Source organism: Crassostrea angulata, chromosome 8 (genome assembly GCF_025612915.1).
Source record: "Crassostrea angulata isolate pt1a10 chromosome 8, ASM2561291v2, whole genome shotgun sequence".
Lineage (NCBI taxonomy): Eukaryota > Metazoa > Mollusca > Bivalvia > Ostreida > Ostreidae > Magallana > Magallana angulata.
In genome coordinates this window covers 18,941,603-18,965,379 of record NC_069118.1, presented here as the reverse complement: position 1 = coordinate 18,965,379, position 23,777 = coordinate 18,941,603, and the positions used below count along the sequence as shown (strand labels likewise).

Below are 23,777 nucleotides of genomic sequence, written 5' to 3'. Positions count from 1 at the left end.
ATTAGAATGAATATTCAAAATCATTATATAGATACTAAAAATTACTTTTAAAGCAAAAGCAAAAGCTCCTCTGTCTCTCTCTCTAGAAAACTAACAAGTAAATCAATGCACATATACTACATTTCTGATCTGTCTCTAGTTCTGAATATTATAAAATTTCTTTTCATTATAGAAACAAGTCAATTTACACTAAACACTTCATACATTTCATTTTTGAATCCTACGGTTTAAGTAGCTTCAAGTTTGTATTTCTAACAAAGTCTTTGACTTGTTTCCAGGTTCGATTTTTCAAACTCTCTTCTTTTTGAAGAGCCAGGTCAGAGTCATGTTTTTTTGGCAGGGTCCTTAGATTTAAAAACTGGCCCATTTGCCTCTTAACTGCTGCTTTCTCAGCTGCTGTCCATTAGGTTTTCTTTCTCCACTTATTCTTTTAAAACCTGGAAGTAACACAACAAATTACAACTTACAAGTTCAACTGCCTTAATCAAATAACATATTGACATAAAATCCAGCTTCAAAAATACATAAACATGCATTACTCTCTGCATGGCTATTTTGTATGGCAGAAGCTTATACTTTAGTTTTTTGTTTACTTTCAGTTTTAATTCAGACAAATACCTCTTTGCTTTTTAAGTTCTTTGCTTGGGGGATCTTCTTTATCTCCAGTTCCAAACACCATTTCTAGACAATCTTAAAACAAAATCATAAGAAACAGTAGCTGGTGATGTCTGGGGTCACTTTGGTGACTGCAGACCAGGATCCATTATTAGGGTCCCTCATTTCAATATAGTAAGCTGTTAGAGGAGATCTGCCATCATTCTTGCTGGGTTTCCAGGCTAACACCAAAGAGGTTTTCTGAATGCCTGAGAGTATGACTGGACCAACTGGTGGCGATGGTTGTTCTGAAAATGCACATAAAATACACTTTTTATATGCATTTGAAAAGAAATCTCAACAACAGAAAAAAATCAAAATACTCAAAATACATGATGTGTATTGAAAACGTTTTCATGAAATGGCATTGTTACAGACAAAATAAACCCAGTGCTTTTGATGGCAGACCTAATCAAAGATCATGTAAATAAAAACATTTGGTTAGCCTTATTCATACACCAAGCTTTGTAAATACAGTGTATGAAGTGCTTAAACAATGAGTTTTAGCTCAAGTTTACCTGGAGGTCTCTTTGGAACAACAGACGTGTCCAGTTCACAGGTTTCTCCTTGTCCGTTCTGGTTCAGGGCAGTTATAGAAAAGAAATACTCTTGGTCTTCATCAAGTTTGTGGACCTTGTAAGACGTCTCAATGGCCTTTAGAGTGGCCACCTCCTCCCAGTCACCATCAGAGCCTCTCTTCTGCTTCACCACATACCCTGTCACCTTGGAGCCTCCATCTGAAGACAGTGAATTCCAATCCAGTGTCACAAAATCGGGACCAAGTTTAGACACTTTGACTTGAAGATACAACATCTAAAGAGAAACAAAGATATTTAACCAGTAATCATACATTATCTTACACACTTAAGCATACATTTCAACATATGTAGGCTCTTACCTACCTTCCTCTTAAGTCTCACAGGTTCTTTGGTCTCTAGTGGTGAGACTTGTCCCTCCTCATTAAAAGCAGACACCCTGAACAGATAGTCAATGAGGTCTTTGGGAGAGTATTTGGTGGTGTTGTCATCCATCTTGGCCACTTTGCTCCATCTTGCTCTGGTGCTAGGTCTGGACTCAATAACATAGCCTGTGACTGGAGAACCGTTATCTTTTGTTGTTGGCTTCCATTCAAGTCAGCAGATGAAGCAGTGAGATTGGACACACTGAATGGTCCCTTAGGGGCAGATGGTTTGTCTAAAACAACAAGAAATCTGTGAGTCAATACTCACTAGTTATACCCCACCCTGATGTGAATATACAAAATAAACACAGTCATAATGTAACAGAAAGTGGACATTAGATGTGCTCAAAAATGAATCCCATTAAATGGAATGCCTACCACTAAACAAAGAGTACATGTGTTAAAATCTCTCGCATCTGCGATGAGCAATTTCTGAGAAAACTGTAATGAAAATTTATTTTAAATTCAAGTCTAAGAATACATTTGTCATTTCATAGGAAAGTGACATCTAATTTGTACAAAAACGACTCCCACCATATGTCATATGCCTATACAATGAGTGTGTTAAAATCTCAAGCAACTGTATAAATAATAGTTGCCAATTTAAGAAGAATGTGACAGAAATTTGTTACCAACATACAGACAGATGAACAAACAGACCCAGATGGATAAAACAGTATATCCCCCTCTCGTTTGAATTAGGGGCATCTCACTGGTTAGTAAATAAATTTAAAAGTAAAACAATACGAAAAAACCAATAATTCTGCAAAAAATGCAGATGTTCCTAGAATATAAAAACATAGGTAATCACAGATTACAAAGCTCACCGAGACGAGGCATCACCCTTATGAGACCACCTTTATCATATTATATGAAAATCATACTTTATGATCTTGGATATTCATGGATTAAGAAATAAAGTACGAGTTTTCGTGAATGTTGCAGAATAACCTCCGAGGTCGAGAAATGTTGTTTTGAAATATAAAAGCCGAGGCGCTAGCCGAGGCTTTTATATTTCAAACAACATTTCGAGACCGAGGAGGTTATCCTGCAACATTCACGAAATCAAGAACTTTATTTCTATTCTACTAACAGCCCAGTATTTCTACAGATCGTTTCTCCTATAGAGAGACGATCTAGGTCATTTTGACGGCTGTTCTGTGTAACCCCAACGGTTTTGTTAGTAATGTTTACATGTGTATCGATCAAAGGAATCACATGCAGACGACAAACTTTTTCTTAGGATTTTAATACTCTTCACTTTTTTATTAAAAATCTTTGAATCACATTCCTAATATTTTAAGGGCAATTTAATACGATTATTACTACTACACGTTATATATTTTATGTAAAAACACGCAGTGAAAATGTGCCAGGGAGGTCCTAGGAACAGCCGCATTGATCTCTTAAAAATAAAGATTTGAGGCAATACACATTGTTTTGACTGGAACTAACACGTGAAATTGACATGGTTTTAAAACTTTTTACGGTTTGAATTTGTACTTCCATGATCATGCAGTGCGAGACAAATAGGTATTTCTGATCTGATAATTTACTGATGACGTTCGTGGTATATTGAAGAATAATGTCCGCGGCATCTCTTTGATCTCGGCAATAACTGTAGTAGAATGTATCATAATATACAATACTATACAGAACAATATCATGATACAATATCATATCATAAAATATCAAAAAAATTGATACAATATTATATTGTATCATATAACTTTTTACAATATAACATATGATATTATATTGTATCATATTAAACAATAGTGTTTCATATCATACAATACTTAATCATAGGAATCATGTTATATCATTTAATAACAACCTCATTTTTCTATCAAGCAGGTTTAATTGAGGTAGGAGATTTCTTTAACATTGTTGATAATGAAGATCAGGCTCTGCATCTGAAGCAACCTCTGCGTTTCATTTATAATATAGTAAAATCAACTATGCAAGCTATCATCTATTACACATGTGACCTGTTCCAAAAAACTACACCTCATCCAGCATCCGTAACCTATGGCTCAGATTCAGCATTCAAGCCTGTCAGGTGCATCAGTATCATAAGACGCATCACCCATGCAAGTTTGGTGAAGTTAAGATATCATCATCAGAGGGCACCAGCAATTAAAACCTTAACCTCCTCCAGCATCCGCAACCTAAGGCTCAGATTCAGCATCCATGCCTATCATGTGCATCTGTATTATAAGACGCCATTCATTCAAGTTTGGTGAAGTTAGGACCTGTAATAACTAAGATATATTTTTTAGCATCCTTGATAATGGAGATCAAGCTCTGCATCTGAAGCTTCCTCTGCGATTCTTTCATATAACAGTTTAATCAACTATATAAGTTTGAAATAGTACTATTATCTATGTAACATGTGACCTGTTAAAAAAAACGTAACATTATCCAGCATCCGAAACTATGGCTCAGACTCAGCATTCAAGCCTGTCAGGTGCATCAGTATCATAAAACACACCATCCATGGAAGTCTGGTGAAGTTAGGACAAGTAATAACTAAGATATCATCATCAGAGGGCACCTGTTTCAAGAACTTTAACCAGCTTTTAAAACCTAACCTCCTCCAGCATCCGAAACCTATGGCTCAGATTCAGCATTCAAGCCATTCAGGTGCATCAGTATAATAAGACGCACCATCCACACAAGTTTGATGAAGTTATGACTAGGCGTAGCTAAGACATAACATTAGAGGGCACCTGCTCAAAAAACTTTAACCAGCTCCAAAAACCTTAACCTCCTCAAGCATCCGAAACCTATGGCTCAGATTCAGCATTCAAGCCTGTCAGGTGCATCAGTATCATCAGACGCACCAACCATACAAGTTTGGTGAAGTAAGGACCAGTAGTAACTAAGAAATTATCTTCAGAGGGCACCTGCAACAAAAACTTAAACTAGCTCTTAAAACCTTAACTTCTCCAGCATCCGAAACCTATAGCTCAGATTCAGCACTCAAGCCTGTCTGGTGCATCAGTATTATAAGACACACCATCCATGCAAGTTTGGTGAAGTTAAGACCAGGAGTAACTTATATATTGCTATCAAAGGGCACCTGCAACAAAAACTTTAACCTGCTCCAAAAACCTTAACCTCCTTCAGCATCTGTAATTTAGGACCCAGATTCAGCATCCGAGTCTTTCAGGTCCATAAGTAGGTCAATATGCATCATCCATGCAAGTTTGGTGAAGATAGGACAAGTAATAGCTTAGATACAGGACCTGCAACAAAAACTTTAACCAGGTCCGGACACCGACGCCGGGGGTATAGCATAAGCTCCCCTTGACTTCGTCTCGGTAAGCTAAAAAGGAATGTTGTCAGTAATAAAGACCACTGTAATATTACAATTTAAGCTAGACTTACTAGGTTTTGTTTTCTCCTAAATAAATTGATTTGCATTCAATGAATAATACAAAATCTGACTATTTATTTTTAAAGCATATGCCGGCCACCAGCTTCCTTGTGATGGAGGATTTACCTATAAGTTATCAAAATCCAACTTTTAAAAGCAAATTTTCACTGTACCTTAGAATTCCATGGATAAGACTTGAGTCCATAGTCATATAATAGCTCTTCTCCCTCATGTATATCTCTGTTGTGAATAATAGTAAAATTTGATAGTCAACTAAAGTTATGTAACCAATTACTTTAATTTATTTAAACAAGTACATTTCATTATACACTTGTTGACAGGGTATAACATGTATAAGGACAATAGGGGTGAAATATCATGATACAAATGCATTACAATTCACGACAAAATTAATTTTGATATTCAGTTCATTCTAGATCAATTTCGATTTAATTCAATTCAAAATTAGTGAACATATTTCTGTATAAGACATTCATTATGATTGGTTACTGTTTGTCAAATAATACAATCAAATTTCATGCATCATAATGCCCCTTTAGAATGGACATCAATGTTACTACACGTACTATAATTTACCGATAAAAAAATTGAGTTGATATATTGTTAACATTTTAATTGTTACCACATTGGACCAGTTTGAAATGATATCAAAATACCATAACATGGTAGACATAGCATCTTCGCTAGCCAAATGTCGGATTCATTATTCTCATCTCCCCCTGGGCAGATTTAGCCAACTTCAACATAACTTGCTTATCAATAATGACTTTTCAGGGCATCCAATCAAATTGTTCATTTTATTCAGCTTATTCACAGTAACGGCGGCGCAAAGTGATACTTGCTTTTATTGCACGAATCCAGAAAAATTAGTTTGAGGAAGATATATACATTTGGCAGTTTTTACCATGTATCTCAAGTTATCCATTACTTCTTGCACCTACAGGATGAGCTAAAGAGAAATTTATTTTCGGTATTTGTTGTGACATACTTTAAAGTGATGCTGTATTGCGTTTTTCTCCTCCTATGGGACTTGAAACTTTTGGGTTCATAAACTTAAAAATAAAAAAAATGTTGGCCTAATCATGATAATTAAATCAGTACCAGTAAGCCTATAGTACACGGTAAACAGGCAAAATTATTTTGTAAATACCTGGTTCCAAAAAGACATAGCACTTCCCCTATTAATTTCATTTTGCAGTTGATCTCTTTCTTGCTCCCATGGTTCACAAGCCTTCCCAATCTACCATCTTCTTCTGATGCATCAACACTATAAATGATCGAGTTAAATTAATTGCTTCCATTAATAAAAGATTCATACCAAAATATATGTTTATAATACTACAAGAACTCATTTTCTTTAGTAAAAAGTTGGATAGAGCCTTTGTTTAAATCAAAGAAATAAAAATAATATAGGCTTGTGTAAACTATTATAGATTAATTTTTTTTAAGACATGTTAAAAATTTAAAAATATATACATCTATCAGAAATGCATATTAGGCCTTACAGTACTTAAGTACTGTAAGGCCTAACATGCATTTCTGATAGATGACAATGTTTTCATATTTTTTCTTTCTCTGTCACACAAACAAGAAGCAAGTGCATGCAATCTTTCTTGATTATTATATATAAGCATAGTACTGCACAACACAACACTCTCATTATTATAATATTATGCAGACTGTTGTATACTAGTAGTTGTGATGTTTGTTCATGTATGTGATGAGGGGTAAATTTTAGTGTATTAGTTGTAATTATTATAGTGATTTTAGAATGCGTTATTCAAACAATTCAAGCTGTACGTGTTAGGGTAATTAAGAATGAAGCAAATTAACGTCTAGAGTGGTCAAGTTTTATGAGTTAGCTTTTGATTATCGGAGCCTTGCATGGGTGCTATTGTTTGCAGAATGTCCTGCCATTTTCAATTTCAAGCGTTTTTTCAACGTTGATGTAATAAACAGACTTGTCCAAACGTTTCACTGACTAAATTTTAAAAAAATAGATGATCTGAAAAAAACATATAAGAAAATTTAACACCCTCACTGAAAAATGGCAAAAAAAAAAGGTTTTGAGATGGCAGTATTTTTCAGGGTCGGTTGGGAAAGCGGAAACAAACCTATTTTTTTTTTAGGCCCTTTAAGATTTTTATAGGGTTTGAGTGATGTAGAAATGGAACTAGTTTATCAATATATAGATTAATTGAAGCTAATGATCTGAGATAGTCATCAATTTGGAGCCAGAGTAGTATAACAGAGAGGGGATTTTTATTTAGGATTCAAACAGTGCACAGGAAAAAAGTATGTAATTTGACTTCCCTCTGGGATGATGTAAAGAGAGTTGTAAATAGATTCATTTGTCTTTGCGAGATTCAGTGATGAAAAAATATGTTTTAAATTAATTACCATAAGAGAAATGACAATTAACTATCTCTGTGACAACATTATGTAGTCCATAAAAATAATTAGTACAAGGTGTTAATACACTTTTCTAAAACCTTTGAATGTTGAATTTTCCAACTGCTGGAACCCTTGACTACCACCATAAAACCAGCCAAATATGTTTAGCTATACTTGATTAAGCCATGGCCTGGCATTAAACCAATATCCATATATTTAGGTACGTAAGAAAACAAAAAAGTATTTCATGAGAATCTAGACACTTACCACAAATCTCTGTAAAAAAAAATCTGTAGCCAGATGAGAACCCTTCTTCCAAGTTCTCACCTTCCTTCTTTGTTATAACCTTTCCTGTATACACTAACAAAAAGTCGCCTGCATTTCTGCGGACATTTGTTCTGACTCCTCTGCCTATAATACATAATATAAGCGTACAGGAAGCTACATGGAAATTATAAAGAAATTGTTGATTTCAATTTATATGTTATTGTCATATGTACATGTATATACTATTAGATGAATTGCACTGATATCATGTCAAAGAATTTGTACAAAAGAAATTTTTTGTATTTTTGCAGAACAGTAGCTCCACGTGAAATTCAGGTTGACAGGCCGTAGAGCTACAGTTCCACCCATGCAAAAATTGTATATTTATTGCACACAAAAAGTTCCACATGGTTTTGGACTAATTAAACTAATTTATTAGGAACATATTTTGTGAAAATTTTAATACCGAAAATGTTCTTCCACAATGATGAATCCACAGTAGTCACTAGTCAACTGAATTTTTTATTCAATATTACATGTACTTCCTTGGAAAATGAAGTTTCTTGGTTTTAAATTTAATGTATATACCGGTATATTTGTGCAGCTATCAGCGGGCCATATAGCAGAATTTATTGATATGGAGTAATACCTGTTGATAACCATGAAGCACGCAAAAGTAATTATAGGATTCATGAAATATTTAACTCACAATAGAGGAATAATACCAACTAGATTGGTCTCCAAACAAAATTCAGAAGTTTAATTTAGGGCAATTCAAAAAATTTTCCTTACCTTTGTTCTCAAATAAACTTATATTAAATCCTGGTGGATCAATATTCTTTTCACTCCATTTCCTTGACTCTTCAATGGGATTAACTCTTCGATCTTTTCTTGACATGGTTTTCAATATGCTAAAGCACGTACATCCATTTTTTTGTTTGTTTACTGTTTTCCACACTGCAAAGATTGAGAGATTATAGTAAATCCCGGTAGTTTATAAAACAGTTTTCTCTGTGTATATATAATCACAAACTTTAAACTGATGATCATAAAAGTAAACCAAAAAAAACCCTTATCATTCTGTCGAATAACAAGGAACTGTTAGATAACTTTTATAGATGAGTCTAAATAGTAGTTATGGGTGGGGGAACATAATAATGTTTACACCATTTGACTGTCCTTAAAGGCCGAACATTTTTACTGGGTGGTAAATCTCAGGTGAGGGCGGGGCTTAATTTCTAGAGGTGTAGAAGCCTCCGGGGCTTGCAGTCTACCAGCGGTCGTGAACGCTGCTAATCCTTAAACACAAGAAGCGAATTAATACACAGGAAACAAGCATTCTGAGAGTATTGCATAAGCAATACATGTCCCCTACCGGTTTGTGGAAATTGTGAAAACAATGCACTGTTATGCAGAATATCGAACCCAAACATTAAAAAATTGGAATATAAAAAATTAATTTTCTCGAAAATATGTCAACCAGACGCTAAAAAAGTGTAAACTTGATCTGTAGTTTGACATTTTGAAGCTGTTCAGCAAATTTCATATTATTTCTCAAACACATAAAGCAAAAAATTATGGAAAACTGAAGTGGGACAGACAGACGGACTGACGCAGAGGAAAGCTATAGTCCCCTCCGGTGAAAACCAGTAGGGGACTAATAAATAATCAGTCAGAATTGGTCTTAGTTTGAATATGTTGTTGTTCTAATGATACAAAGCAATTTTTTATGGAAATGTTACGCATTGTCCGAATTACACGTGTGTAATGTACAATTTGAAAAATCATTAAATTATTTCTGCTCTAAAAATGTAACTAAGTACATTGTGTTTAGCACTTGACATTGTTTAGGAAGTCAATTTTTATAAATAGGGTTTGTGCAAGAAATAACAATAAGCCTCATTATTGTGAAAATGGGTTTCTTCTTTAGCTAAAAATTAAGTTTTTTCAAACATTATTTTTTAATTTACACCAAAAATTGTGTATAACAAATCCTGACAGTTAGAGCATCACAACATTCAATGTTTCAACAGTTCAATGTGTCCAGTGGGAGCTTCGTCAAAAGCAGGAGAGAGAGAGAGAGAGAGAGAGAGAGAGAGAGAGAGAGAGAGAGAGAGAGAGAGAGAGAGAGAGAGAGAGGGGGGGGAGGGGGAGAGAGAGGGGTTTAAAAACGACTAAGGATTGGGTACATCCTCTCAACGTCAACGAGTGGACTTCTAATCTCAGCGAGATTCGTCGAGACTGAAAAATTGTTGACGGACGTCTCTTCCGAATCTCAGACCAGTGCCACACAAAGTGATTCGGGAAAATTTGCCCCAACTTCGGCCGGTTGTTATGTTAGAAATACGCTGAATTAAATCATCTGCTCGCTTCAGCTTTTTACTTTGAACATCCCTTTAACTCCCTATCAACATAAAATGTTACGTTCCTACCGTTAAAAGATTTATATCCCACAAAATATGAACTTGTTTATTTTTCAATTCATTTCCACACTCATTCACATCTCCAATGCTGAAGAGTTCCAGTCAAGGTCACAAATAGACTGTTTCAGAATATGTCGTATTCGTAGTTTTACATAGAAAACTATAATGGGGCAAACAGAAACTTTATAAATGCCTTTAGATGTCAAGTTATTTGCCAAAAAAAATAAAATATGGAATTTATAATAAATAAAAAGGAAATATCTGGTATTTATAACTATAGTAAACCTTTTAATTTTATAATGTAATATTCATAAATGATAAGGTTGAAACCTTTGAGTGGATAATGTTAATTAATGGTTAATAATTTAAACTGAAAATTATGGAAAGCTTTTTTCTATATGTTCGCTTTGTTTTGAAAACAATTTAATCCAGTGAGGATACGAGCAGCGGCTTTTTTGATTCTGAATAAAAGTTTTTATAGCCCTAATTTTATCAAAAGAATCTTATTTATAATTAATAATTAATCTTCTAAGTTGGCCATGCAGCTACATGTAGGCAATCTGGACACTATAATATATGTGTTGAATCCACTGAATGCGGTTTTTTATCTTATATAATTTGAAACTTTATTTACAAAAAATCGCTTTAAAATTATGTTTTAATATTGCAAACGGACCTTGAGCGAACACATTTCAGGGCGAACGGAAATTAGAGCGAACGGCATCAAAGGGCGAACGCGTTTTAGGGCGAAGGAACATATGGATATATATGGATATATATGGATATCTAGGTATATTGAACAGTACTATAAGCTACCAGCCTAGCCGCTAGGTCTTTAAATTCAGCCAACCACTTATTAAACCGACATATTTTGTTAATTTCAAGCGGAAATATAACGTACAGTACACGTTAAAATTCATAATAACTTATCCTATGAACTAAATATAACTAAATAGGATAAATATCAAGTTTGGTACAAAGTGGTAACTGAGGTAGCAATTTCGAGTTTGATGCTAGGTATATCCACGTAGCGGCTTGGCTAGCTTTCTGTTCAACAGCGTAGCTGTTACATGTACATGTACGTAGCCCCACGTAGCCGCTACGATCCTGAACGCAGCCCTGCTATGTTTTTTCCTCTTTTAGAATTCACAGCCTTATTTTTTTAGTGGAATCCGCGCCTGGCATAATATAATTTATTAAAGCACATGTTATTTTATTTATGCAAATGTTTAGACAGATAACAATGAAAACAGCAATATTATTAAACGTAATATAAATTAAACTGTAACATTAAAGGTAAGTCATGATTTATTTAAATTGTGTTTAAAAAAAACTGTACGCATTAAAACCCTAGTTACAGCCTCAGACGAGAAGATACACCGCAAATAATCAATCACAAAAATTAAAATCATACACAACGATATATTTCACAAAAAATAAAATGATGGATACTTATAGTCATTACATAATTAAATTTTGATAATTGACGCTAATTGTAATGCCTTCATTTTTTTCCAATTGCCAGCGGTTACAATGTGTTTTCTTTTTTTGTTGAGTCTTTATATTTATATGTGTGTATTAAATTCGTTGGTATCTTTTCATTTAATAATCTTTTACGCAATGCAATTGGTATGTTATATTGATTGTGCATTTATAGCTTAAATTGATTCGTTGATCTATTTTCATTTAAAAAAGGACAAATTTCTGGGATATCATATTAATTCATATATAAGTTGTATGATGTAATGATATGCAAACAGGCGCGGATCTAAAATTTACTTAAGGGAGGGGTGTTGGGGGAAATTGATATTGATACATGTATATTGTGTTTACATAGTACAAACTACTTCAAAATCAACAATGTACAAACTATAATGGTTATAACACGTTTTCATGTCATGATAGCTAGGTTAGCAACTTCTTAAAATGAAATTATTGCTTTTATTTTCCTCTACATGTCCCCAGTACTTGCTGATTTCATGTTTACATGCCATTGGATATTTTCTTTAACGCCATGGAATTAATATTTGTATGGCATATTTATTGTGCATATCTAGCTTTTCGTTTGATAACACATTAATTAATATTGCTCTGAAAATTGCACATCGTCTGTATGTAATAAATGAATACAATGATCATCCTGCAAAGACAATGGCTGTTAATATGGATGCCTATAGAGGATAATGAGCAATTTTTGTTGTGACGTCTTTAGTTAGTTGTATGAAATTGTATGTGATGGTTTATGTACATGTATACTATTAACGATTTTAAGTAAATACTGACTTATACTGTTGGAAATAATTTACCATTATACCAGTTTGTATCGATCATACACGGCTTCTTGCACTGTATTTGTAACTGAAGGTATGATTCAATTTAATCGATAAAACAAGTATGGATGTAAATTTCCGTTTGTTGATTAAATTCCTTAACATATTTATAACACACACTATGCGATAAAATATTTTTTAAAAACCAAAACAAATAATACTTACCTTTATCTTTTTACGCGACATTGATCGTCCTTGATATCTGTATGTTTTCAAGCGCTTATATGATCCAGATAGAATGTAAACTTCCGTTTTAACCCGCGCATGCGTGTTACCCTTCGTGGTGTGTATACCGCCATGCTGACGAGCTGATAATTATATACACACAACATACACAAAACGGAAAAATACTTCCAACTGGTCCATGCACCAATTTTCACATATATGGTTTATGGCATGATTTTAAGCATTTCTAAGGTGAAATTCAAGTGAGGACCAGATTTTTGTCCTCACTTGAATTTTGTGTTCTCAGTTGTTGCTGTGTAACTTGACGTCGGCTCTCAGTTGCCAGTGTTTACGAACGCACACACACACACACACACACACACACACACACACACACTACAAATCAATTTCCAGACTTTTTTTATCTTTGCAATCCTAAATTTACTATTTAACCTATTTTGCCCATTTTTCTTTTTAGGAGTTTGATTTTCAAGTCATAAGTATTAAAATTAAGTGACTACTTGTTAAGTTAACTTTTTAGAGTCAATTTCATTAATTTTGTCACCTTATAACGCGGTACCCTTCTGAGAAAAGTTTGTGTTGTAAAAGAAATAGTAATTATATCATTTCCTTAATAATATGAATTAACTGACCTGAAAACTACCGCATTGATTGCTATCATACACATACTACGAAAATACGTTTTCAAACATATATAACATATAATATTTCAACAGTCTTTATCTGTGGTAACATTACGAATCAATTTTGAACCCTAAAACCCAATAACTTCATAAGACATGAGTGACAAATGGGCGTGTCTGAAAGCATAACCGAAAAACGGCATTGATTGCATAGCATGTGCTACATAAAAAATAGTGGTTTTAAAAAATGTTGTTCATAATTCTCAAAGAATGATTCCTTTTTTTCTAAAATATAAATTTGGACCAAGCAGCTTTAACGGTACAAGTAGGTCACATCATCACAGTTAAAACATGGTTGCAGGACCGCGATGTATTCACTGAGATGGTGTGAAGCAGAGAGGATTAACTAACCGCGGGGGAGCGCGGTTGAATACGGGATCTGTGTTGTACTGTAAGAAATAATAGAAGTGAACTAGACACGATCTCGTTGCGAGCAACGAGGAGGTCTTCCGTGCGATTTTTTGAATGTTATATGACATTGACTTTGATATTTGACCCTTTATCTCCTTATCGGGGCGACAAAAGAAATTGATAGTTGAATTTTGTTTGGAACATCAATCTCAGCATTTTATTCTATATTGATTTTCAAAATTATGCTTTTTAAAATATTTGCTCTGTTTGAGGTATGTTATCAAAGTTTTGTACTTCTGGCCCCTTAAAACCCCTTAAAAACCCCTAAATACCGAACACATGATAAAATAATTATAATATATTGTTTAATAAATGTGAGATGAACATTATTGCTTCCTAAACATATAACAAAATATTTTTCAGTAAAGTGCTATAAAAGAAAGATTTCAGAGCCTTTATTGGCCCCTAAAAATAAAAAAAGATAGGTCTTTTGATATTAAACATAATTTGTTCAACAAGTGTTTATAAATTCTTTGCCGTTATTGAGCTAGTTTGTAAAAATCGTTTTAGGGTCTGACCCCTTATCTCCTTATTGGGACCATATGACAAAATTTCGATGGTTGACAAGCGCATCATTCTAAGCATTTATTATTCAATATTGCTTTTCAAAATATTTCTCAGTAAAGTGCTATGGAAGAAAAACTTTAGAGCCCATTTGGCCCCTAAATTGAAGGGCCAGCCCCTTTTTCTTGGCATCATACGAAAGTTCTTTTGACATTAAACATATTTTGTTCAACAAGTGTTTAGAAATTCTTTGCCGTTTTTGAGCTATCTGGGATAGGACGTTTTAGGGGCCAACCCATAATCTCCTTATTGGGGCCAGATAACGAAACTTTTATGATTGAATATTGTTTAAAACATCATTCTAAGCATATTTTATTCTATATTGCTTTTCAAAATATTTGTCCTTTTTGAGATATATTCGATCGAAGTTTCGGACTTTTGGCCCCTTAAAACCCCTAATTACGTAACGCATAATAAAAAATTTATAATGTATAGTTTTGTTAGTGAAAGATGAACATTTTTGCTTCTTAAACATATTACAAAATATTTCTCAGTAAAAAGCTATGAAAGAAAGACTTTAGAGCCCTTTTGGCCCCTAATTGGAGGGACCAGCTCCTTTTTATTGTTATCAAACGAAAGCTCTTGTAAATATAAATTTTATTTGCTCTATATATAATGTTTAAATATTTTCAGGAAAGGAGATAAAGAACGAAAACCATTAAAAATTACGTCGTTTTTTCAAACTCGATTTTCGTGTCCAGGCGAGCTTCGACGCCTTTGAAGCCAGAGAACCATAAATGCCTTTAAACACATCTACAATCTTTTGTCTACAATCCCTGAAAATTTAAGTTCAATATATTTTTGTTTAGGAGGAGATAGCAGGACAAACTGACCCTCTAAAATCACTAAATCGTCAATATCTCATGAACGGAAATGACGTCATTAAAATAAAAAATTACATAGAAGGTTTTCATCAATATTTACAAGATCTGAAATTTTCACGGAAAACGGTCAAGTCGTTTTTAAGAAATCGCTTGTACAAAAAAAGCGTAAGAGAAAAAAATAATAAAAAGGAAAAAGAAACAAAGCAATAACAATAAGGTCTTCTGTTGGAAACGGGAGACCTTATTTAAAGTAGTTTATGTTGGAAACACACATACAAACAGGATTTGGAGGAATTTAGTCTGAGCGTGGTAATAATTCTTGCGGCATCTACCTGAACCTTATCTAGCGATTCTGCATTATTTTATTTGTATCCAGTTTTTCCACATATTGTCAGCACACTCGAAAAAGGTAGAATACATGTACAAGCAAAATGCATTTTTATAAGGGGAGACTATCAATGATATGTTTCAATAATCGTTGCCCTTCTTTAAAATCAAATAAGATTATTTTGAACTTTTGATAACTAACAAATAAGAATGGTAAAACTTTAGATAGACTCATAATGCGTTTAAATTTTCGTGTGTAACATGATCTCAGCATGTCGTAACACTTTTTCCTCGCCATTAGATTTGGTCCCTCGCTTTGCTCGGCAATATTATTTTTCATTATTAGTATATTCTCTTTGTTTTAAATAACGTTCAAACTCGGCACCAAATTTCATGGTACTAAGTCTTGGAAAAGGTTTACCAACATATACATGTATACTTGGAATAGAATTGAACCATTCCATAACACCTAACGTTTTTGAAATTACCTTTGCTATGTAGAAACCTAAGACATTCTTAATGTCCATTTTGGAACAGATACGACAATGAACCACAAAACAAGTGCCCAGAACGAGAATCGATGTGACGTTTGTGAAACAACCATAGTGCACAGTTATTGTGACCATTGTCATGTCAACCTCTGTAAGCTATGTATTGATATTAATATATATGTTTGTAATTTTTCTTTATAGAACAGCCATGGATCCTCATTTTAGTGCCCAGGATGTACCCCGATGTTACCTTTGTGAGACGGCCATAGTACATAGCTACTGTGACCTTTGTCATTTCAACCTTTGTAAGCCCTGTGTAGTAGATCACATCTCAGATGAAGAAAAACATAAAATAGTTCCTTTCAAGCAACGGAATCCAACATCGACTTATCCAAAAGGCGAGACACGTCAAGAACATGGTATGAAATGCTTTATTTGTTCCTTCTATAAATCATCTAAATATGTTCTCCCGGAGTACAAATATGTACTCGAGTGCATCGGGCATTTTCCCGGCAAATGCGATATTCACTTTGACGAAAACGCAACTCCCATAGTAAATGCTCGGGACGGATTTCCTTTGAGTTTCGCGAGAAACTACAGACAGAACAATCATATTAAAATTAGATGTTAGACCGGCCTGCTTACCCGCTATACAAACAGTAAGTGAGCGGATCTAACATATATTTTTGATTAGATTGCAGATAGAACTAAAGCGCACGAAGAAAAGTGAAGTTATTGCAAAGGTCACAGAGCCGACGAAATGGGTAAACTCTAAAAAAAAAAAACCAACCCAAAACCCCAAGTTCTTGCAAGCTGTGAGTATGCCTTGACCCATGCGATATCAATCAGACAATCTTACTTCCTTACTTTAATGCAAACTTTAGAGGATACATTTCCGAACTTAACCTCCGGTACAATCACTAGATGTACCGGACCTGGTTAAGTTCTGAACTTGATTTACCTACATAGCTTTATTTACCTACCTGAAGTAGGTTTATTTAGCTACCGTTAAGCAATCTTGCTTTTTATGTAAAACAGACAATTACATCAGATCACATGCCAGTGGTTGCTGAATTAAGATTCTCTTGTATACATCAGTTTTTGAACCACTCGAACGCAAAATTTCCAGCTTGGCACAAAGCTTCTGCAGACACTATTGTACATGTAGCCTACAGCACAACGTGTTAGACGAATTACTGTCCCGTCAAGTACACACACTGGCCGACATGAACATTTTGTATGACGATCTCATCTCAACACTTACAAAGTCAGCCACACATAACATTCCGCAATCTAGCTACAATCCCCATACCCGTCCTGGTTGGACAAAAGATGTACAGCATCTCAACACTAAAGAGCGAGAAATGCGCCGGATTTGGCTAGCGGAAGGTAGACCAAGGGGCATGATATTCGAATCCTACCGGAACTACAAGCGCGCAGAGACACTTTATAGTTGCGCAAGACAACGAATTTAACAACTACATGAAATCCGTATAGCATAACATTGACAACGCAGCCGAATGTTATATTAGACTTTTCTGGAAGTTAGTAAAACGACAGAAGAATAGAACCTCTCGCACCTTTCCAGAAATTCGCGACGACAATGGAAATATCTATAACGACCCTTCGGGAGTTGCAGAAGCTTTCGTTATATATTACGAAAATATATATTCTCTCTCGGACCACGATTTGGTTGATGACGCATTTCGGTGTCGCGTTGAAACTAAATTCTCCGCAATCGAAAAAGACTGATCTGAGCTGAAAGGAGAAATTCCAGGCGGACCATTTACGAACGACGAACTGCTACCAATCATCTGGAACCTCAAACGAAGGAAAGCACCCGGTCCAGACCAGATCACGTACTAACATATCATATTCGTTGGAGAATTAGCAACCCAGGTCGTTGTCAAACTATTTAACGAAATCGTCATCCAAGGTAGAATCCCTTTTTCTTGGAAGAAGGGCTTTATAGTCCCCTTATTCAAAGGAACAGACAAACCAAACACTTCATGTAATAGTTATAGACCGGTCGCTTTATTATCGTGTTTCCTCAAAATATTGCTCTCAACAACCGTATAAAACAACATATTACTGACTCCAGTCAGTTTCCTTGTACGCAACAACAGGGATTCCAGGAAAAACTCGGCTGCTTAACAGCCTCCTTTAATTTACATGAAACTGTTTATCATAACCTGGAACAAGGAAATAGTGTGTATGTCAGCTTTCTGGACAGTACCAAAGCTTTCGATACTGTATGGATGCATGAGTCCTAGTTAAGCTCTTTAAAATGTGTATAAAGGGACAGTTGTGGTCTATTCTACATGACTAATATGGACACTTCTAGCGCTATTGTTGTAAATCAAATACAGTCTAGATGGTTTCCTGTTCAACAAGGAGTTAGACAAGGGGGGGGGGGGGGTTATCGACCTTTTTCTATCTAGTATACATTACCAATTTGATTTTAGCTTTTGAGCAGTCATCTAAGAACACAGGGATACTTAATATTACAAGTAACTGTCCTTCATTGGCTGATGATATCTCGTGCATTGGAGTTACGCCCCGATCACTACAGAACATGCTTAATACCGCTTATAAATACTCCACAAAGTGGCGGTTTAAATTTAACGCGTTAAAGTCGTGTGTCCTCGAATTTCACCCCAACAAACGGAAACCAAATTCGGAGCATGTGTGGTATTTAGGCATGACACGATTTCCCCCCAAGACACATACAACCATTTAGGTATTCTAGTGAACAACAAGTATAACTTCTCTGACCGCCTCAATTCTGCCTGCCGCAAGGGTAATAGTATATTTAACGTACTCTCAGATATCGGAATAAAGGATACATTTAGAAATATAATTTGTGTACAGTAAAGTATTTGTTCTTTTATTTTATTTCCTGCAAAACGTGCGTAGATTTTTGAAAAACATGGCTAGAGTGAGTCATCAATGAGATTATTGTACTATATCATATACATCCGATGATTTTTATACCGTTTGTCCCGGGACACATTTGAAAGTAAATGCTATGGTTAATGCCAACAACAATCTAAAGAGTCCTACCCCTATGTTGAAAAAGAACAGTTACTGTTGGTGTTTTGTGGAAACTCTGTTTGAGAGCTTTTGAGGTACGGCTGATCGGTTTTAGCACATATATAAAAAAAAGTTTTTATGGAGTATATTCTCTATTCCTTGAAAATATTAAGGCCGAATAGATAGCTACATCATTAGCAAAAAATTGGAGATAACTTTCAATTTCAAAATGTTGCTTTCATGAGATCAGACATTCATATTCCAACCAATGTCCCCACTCCCCTACAACTTGCCTACGCATACGGAGAGAAATTTTATTCTTCTGTACTTAAGCCATGTTACAATGCTTTTAAGGAATTGTTCAGTTATAGCAAGATTTAATAAGGTGGAAAAGCCGTAAAATTGATATGTTGCCTTCAATGAATACACAATGAATACACAATATCCGCCATTTTGTGACGTCATAAAAACTAACCATCGCTAACAGAGCTCTAGATCGTCTGCAGAAATGTCTACTTATGGTAAACTTTATCGGTAAACATTGGTACCGTTGGCATACCAATGGTAAAAAAATTACCAGTGGTAACTCTTGTCTGGCAACGGCAGTACTCTGAACGCACCCACCGTTGGAAGGTTATAGTTTCCCCGCGCAAGCTTCGATGAGTCGACGTCTTAGGTCTACCATCAACTCACTTACAGATACAACAGAAACCATGAGCAATTTGCGCCAACCTTGTCCTTAGTCGACAAAAGCAAAGTGAGTTCTATTCGAGACAATCCACAGCACTTAAACCTCCCGACGTGGGTGAAACCGTCAGAATTAAGAAACCAGGCATCTGCGTTCCGTCTGCTGATCCTCAGCCATCTGATCCTTGGCCGAGAGTACCATCGGAATCGGCGCGATCTGATCAAGTCCGGCGGGGCTACCCTACCGTAATTTGAAACATCTAACATCTAGAGTCGTGACCATAAATCTGCTACCCCATTTGCCGTTAAACAGAGCTCTACTAAGGTCCTACGCCCACCCTTGGCGATTCCCACTATAAATTCAGGCAATCCATCTTCTGGTAACCTAAAGTTCAAAACTTCCGATAGTGTCCCAACAAGTACTGGTAAATATGAACATCATGTGACTCGGTCATGTCGTGTGGTAAAGCTTTGTTCTATCCTGTCTGTGTAAATTGTGTATTATGTATGTGTTTGGATGTGGTTCCGCGTGATACTGCATTCTTTTTAAAAAAGGGAGATGTAATGATATTGATTTTGTATTAGAGATTACCATGTTACGTAACATTCGTCAAACTTTGTTTAATGTGAACCCCGCATTTTGTAAAAACCGTGCTTCCCAGTATTTCCCAAGAAATATTACAATTATTACGGATAGGGGCATTGATCAAAATTATAATAACTAAAGACCCTTTAAAGCTGGCATGAATTCATAAAAGCATTTGGTCACCATATATGTTTCGATCACTATCATACTGCCACTGGGGTATATATACCGACCGAGAAAGTTACGGTCCGTTGCTTTTCGATCGAGGCATTCAGGTTTCTAGGACTTCTAAAAGGTAGAACCACACAATGTAGTAAAATGCTTGTCAAAATAAATTAAGGAAACTGCAATCAATAAAAATATAAAACGTTGGTTTATTCTTCGACAGAAATTCCAATACGTGATAGTAAATCGTAGCATCACTTTTATCAGTTGTTTTTTTTTTTTTTATAAAAAACACACCGTTTTCTACAGTCCATGCTGTTATGTGCGATCTGCTACAGTGTCGTTTGCGCATGTGTGAAACAGAAGAACGTTTTATAATGATCGAGAATTTTTTAAACATGGGTGTCTGGATTCAGTCTGTTTTGTTTTGTCTTCCATTGGATATTCCTTACCAGTGCATTGATTGTCATGTTATATTTGTTCTAGGCGCGTTTATTCAAATCGTTCCGATCTGTGTAACATGTTCGGGTGAATGAATTACCTGAAGCATTAATAGTGCCATCGGCCTTATATAGGGGGTGTGTAGCGATGAGCAGAACAAAAGAAATCAACAGTTAATATGTTGGAAGTCAGAGATAAAAAGGAATAATGAAATTCATGAATTCATATCAGTTTTAAGCTTTATTTGATTTGTTCATAACCCGACTAGAATGATCACGTCATGAAATCCAAACAATATTTTTGTATTTCTCAAACCATTTTTGTATCAGATTTGCATCAAAACACAGAGTTTTCACAATATCTTTTAGATAGACATTAATGTTGTAAAGAATTTTTTTTTTTATTTAACAGATGCTAAAGCATTGTCCTCACCGCCTACATCAGGTAAGATAGTCCGTCTGAATGTTGGTGGGCATTTGTACACAACAACAATGTCAACACTAAGCAGATATCCTTCAGCTGCTTTGCAGAACAGTTTGCAAAATTATGATAGAGAGGGAAATGTGTTCATTGACCGCGATGGAAAAATGTTTGAGTACATACTTGGCTTTCTGAGAACTAAAAAACTTTGTTTACCAAGTAACTTTTGCGACTTCGAGTCATTGACCACTGAGGTAAATTATTATGACATTCCCAGCTTATCTTCGTGTCTTACAAAAGCAAAACAAGAGAAGTTGACAGTACAGTTTATTGAGGTTTTGGAAACAAACTTGTACGGATTCGAGAGAACAATTTTGAAAGGGAAAGCAAAACACTTAAAGACGATATTGCATCTAGGAAAGTTTGACTGTCCAAAGAATTTAGAAAAGTTATCTGAAGAAGAATCTGAAGTCCTCTTAAAGAAAAAAGTCAGAATTCAGCTGGCAGAAATCCTAAGTAGAAACGAATGGACACTCATATCGTCTGACTTTTCATTTCATCCTTCTTTTAGTGAAAGGTACATGTGTTATGATTATCCTCATTGTGCTTACACTACCTATAGGAGTGCGGTATTGTTACAAGGTTACAGAGACCGCTGGAAAAAATAAGATTCTGCAGGATGGCCATTAGACATCCATCGCACAACTTGCCATTACATCATATTTCTATCATAATATTTTGCATTAAATAGCCTCATGGTTCTTAGCATTAATTCAACCGGTTCAAAACAGTACAAATTCAATTAAAAGGCATCTTAAGGAGTTGGATGAAACACTGACCCTTCTTTTATTTCCGATTTCGGCATCGAACCAGAGTTCCGCACCTATAATTTTTCTTGTGATTTCACACAACTGCATCTTTTAAACTGACATTTCTCACATGATCTATCACCTTGTTTTGACTTGTCCTTTTTTTTTTTTTAAATCTCTGCCATTTACTCAACACATACACACCATCGTACCCATAACGTAAGTGTTTTAAACAGCTATCTCTACGTGAATCCAAAGGTGTATAATTTTAATCCCGCAGGAGACAGGATATTTTACTTTCTTACTTCTTCTCTCCTCTGATTCTTTGACTTAATTTTTCTTTTTAAAGGGTTGCGAGAGTGCAACATTAGCCAAAAACACTCTTGCTTTTGATTGAAAACAAAAACAGCTTCAGTTTCACTAGTTCTTCTCTTTTAAAGGAACTTAATGTCCCGAAAATTTGACAGTTTTATTGTTTGTGTCGTTGCCCATTTCTAGTGCTTTGCAAGATTTCATACAGTAATAATTAAATGCCTTTGAACAACAATTTTAATTCTTAATTTTCTGACGTACTTTGACCAGACACCACAATCTTATGTATAAGCACATGTTATTGAAATGTGCACCACCCAAAGCATTTAAGTTACTGAAACATCTTTGAAAGCTTAAAATCAGAAATAATCCTTAGGTTTCATTCTTAAATCATCAAGTTTTATGTTGATTTATCTATTTTTGCAAATTTTTGTTTGAAAAAGAAAATATAAACTATAGTTTATAGTTCATGTGAAAGTTTTACAAACAATTTAATTATGATTTAGAATAGAAAAAATTGTATATATCATCTTATACTTGTTGTCAAGAACATTTGTTTGGTTCAATGTGCACATTTGAAATATCAATTTTACGTATATATATTTACTTGATAAAATATTTAAACCGAAAATATGGCTGGAGAGATAAGAGTTATTAAGCTTACAATACCTTAGATGACATCATACTTGCTTGGGTGTAGAAAAAGTGAAAAAATTCTATTTTTAACTTTTTCTTTTTATTGAGGTTTATTAGCAAGTAAATTGCACCATGCAACGGTAATTGGATCTTACCCGTGACAGGGTGAACAAAAAGCATTCATAGATTGGGCTGATGAATAGAGACTTTTATTTTTGATTTGATCTTTTATTCATTTGTCAATTTTATGTTAAACTCTCTGTTCATTTATATATTTTGATATATTATTAAAAGTTTTCAAATACATGTAACCTATTCATTTCTTTACTAGTTTTTTTTTCGGGAGGGAGGTTTAGATAAAGCACAAAAAGAAGAAGGTTGTCTGAATCAGTTAAGGTAGTACGAAACACCCCTGAAATTATTTATTTGAAATATTTTCTGAAATACACAAAATAATGACTTAATATGATGTAAAAATTATTTTCAGTCCGTTATCTTAAGAAAAAATATAAATCATACCCATCAATTACTCAAGGCCAAATAAATTTAGGATACAACGTATTTCAATAGTTTTAAAACATACATTTGGATACAACGTATTTCAATAATTTTGTTTTTTGTGCAATTTAGCCTTATCTCATTTAAAAATGCGTAACTTATGTTCTTTTCACAGTAAAGACCTGAAATTTGGACACAACCACCAACAGTGTTTAAGCTTTATGTCAAACAAATTTCAAGGTCATATCAAGAGGTCAAAGGTCAAATATGAT

At 34.7% G+C, this 23,777-nt stretch overlaps 1 protein-coding gene and 1 pseudogene across 1 annotated transcript in view; one reads left to right on the top strand and one right to left on the bottom strand.

Moving 5' to 3' along the window:
* LOC128161430 (BTB/POZ domain-containing protein KCTD19-like) overlaps positions 1 to 23,313 on the top strand; it is a 40,709-nt gene extending 17,396 nt beyond the window's left edge. Inside the window, exons 2-4 of the mRNA XM_052824712.1 lie at positions 16,120 to 16,337; positions 21,242 to 21,827; positions 23,116 to 23,313. Of these exons, the coding sequence (XP_052680672.1) occupies positions 16,127 to 16,337; positions 21,242 to 21,827; positions 23,116 to 23,131 (813 nt within the window). The 5' untranslated portion in view covers positions 16,120 to 16,126 and the 3' untranslated portion in view covers positions 23,132 to 23,313. The remainder of the gene's footprint in view (positions 1 to 16,119; positions 16,338 to 21,241; positions 21,828 to 23,115) is intronic.
* Positions 614 to 10,371, bottom strand: LOC128161427 (twitchin-like; annotated as a pseudogene).
* Positions 23,314 to 23,777: the final 464 nt, after the last annotated feature.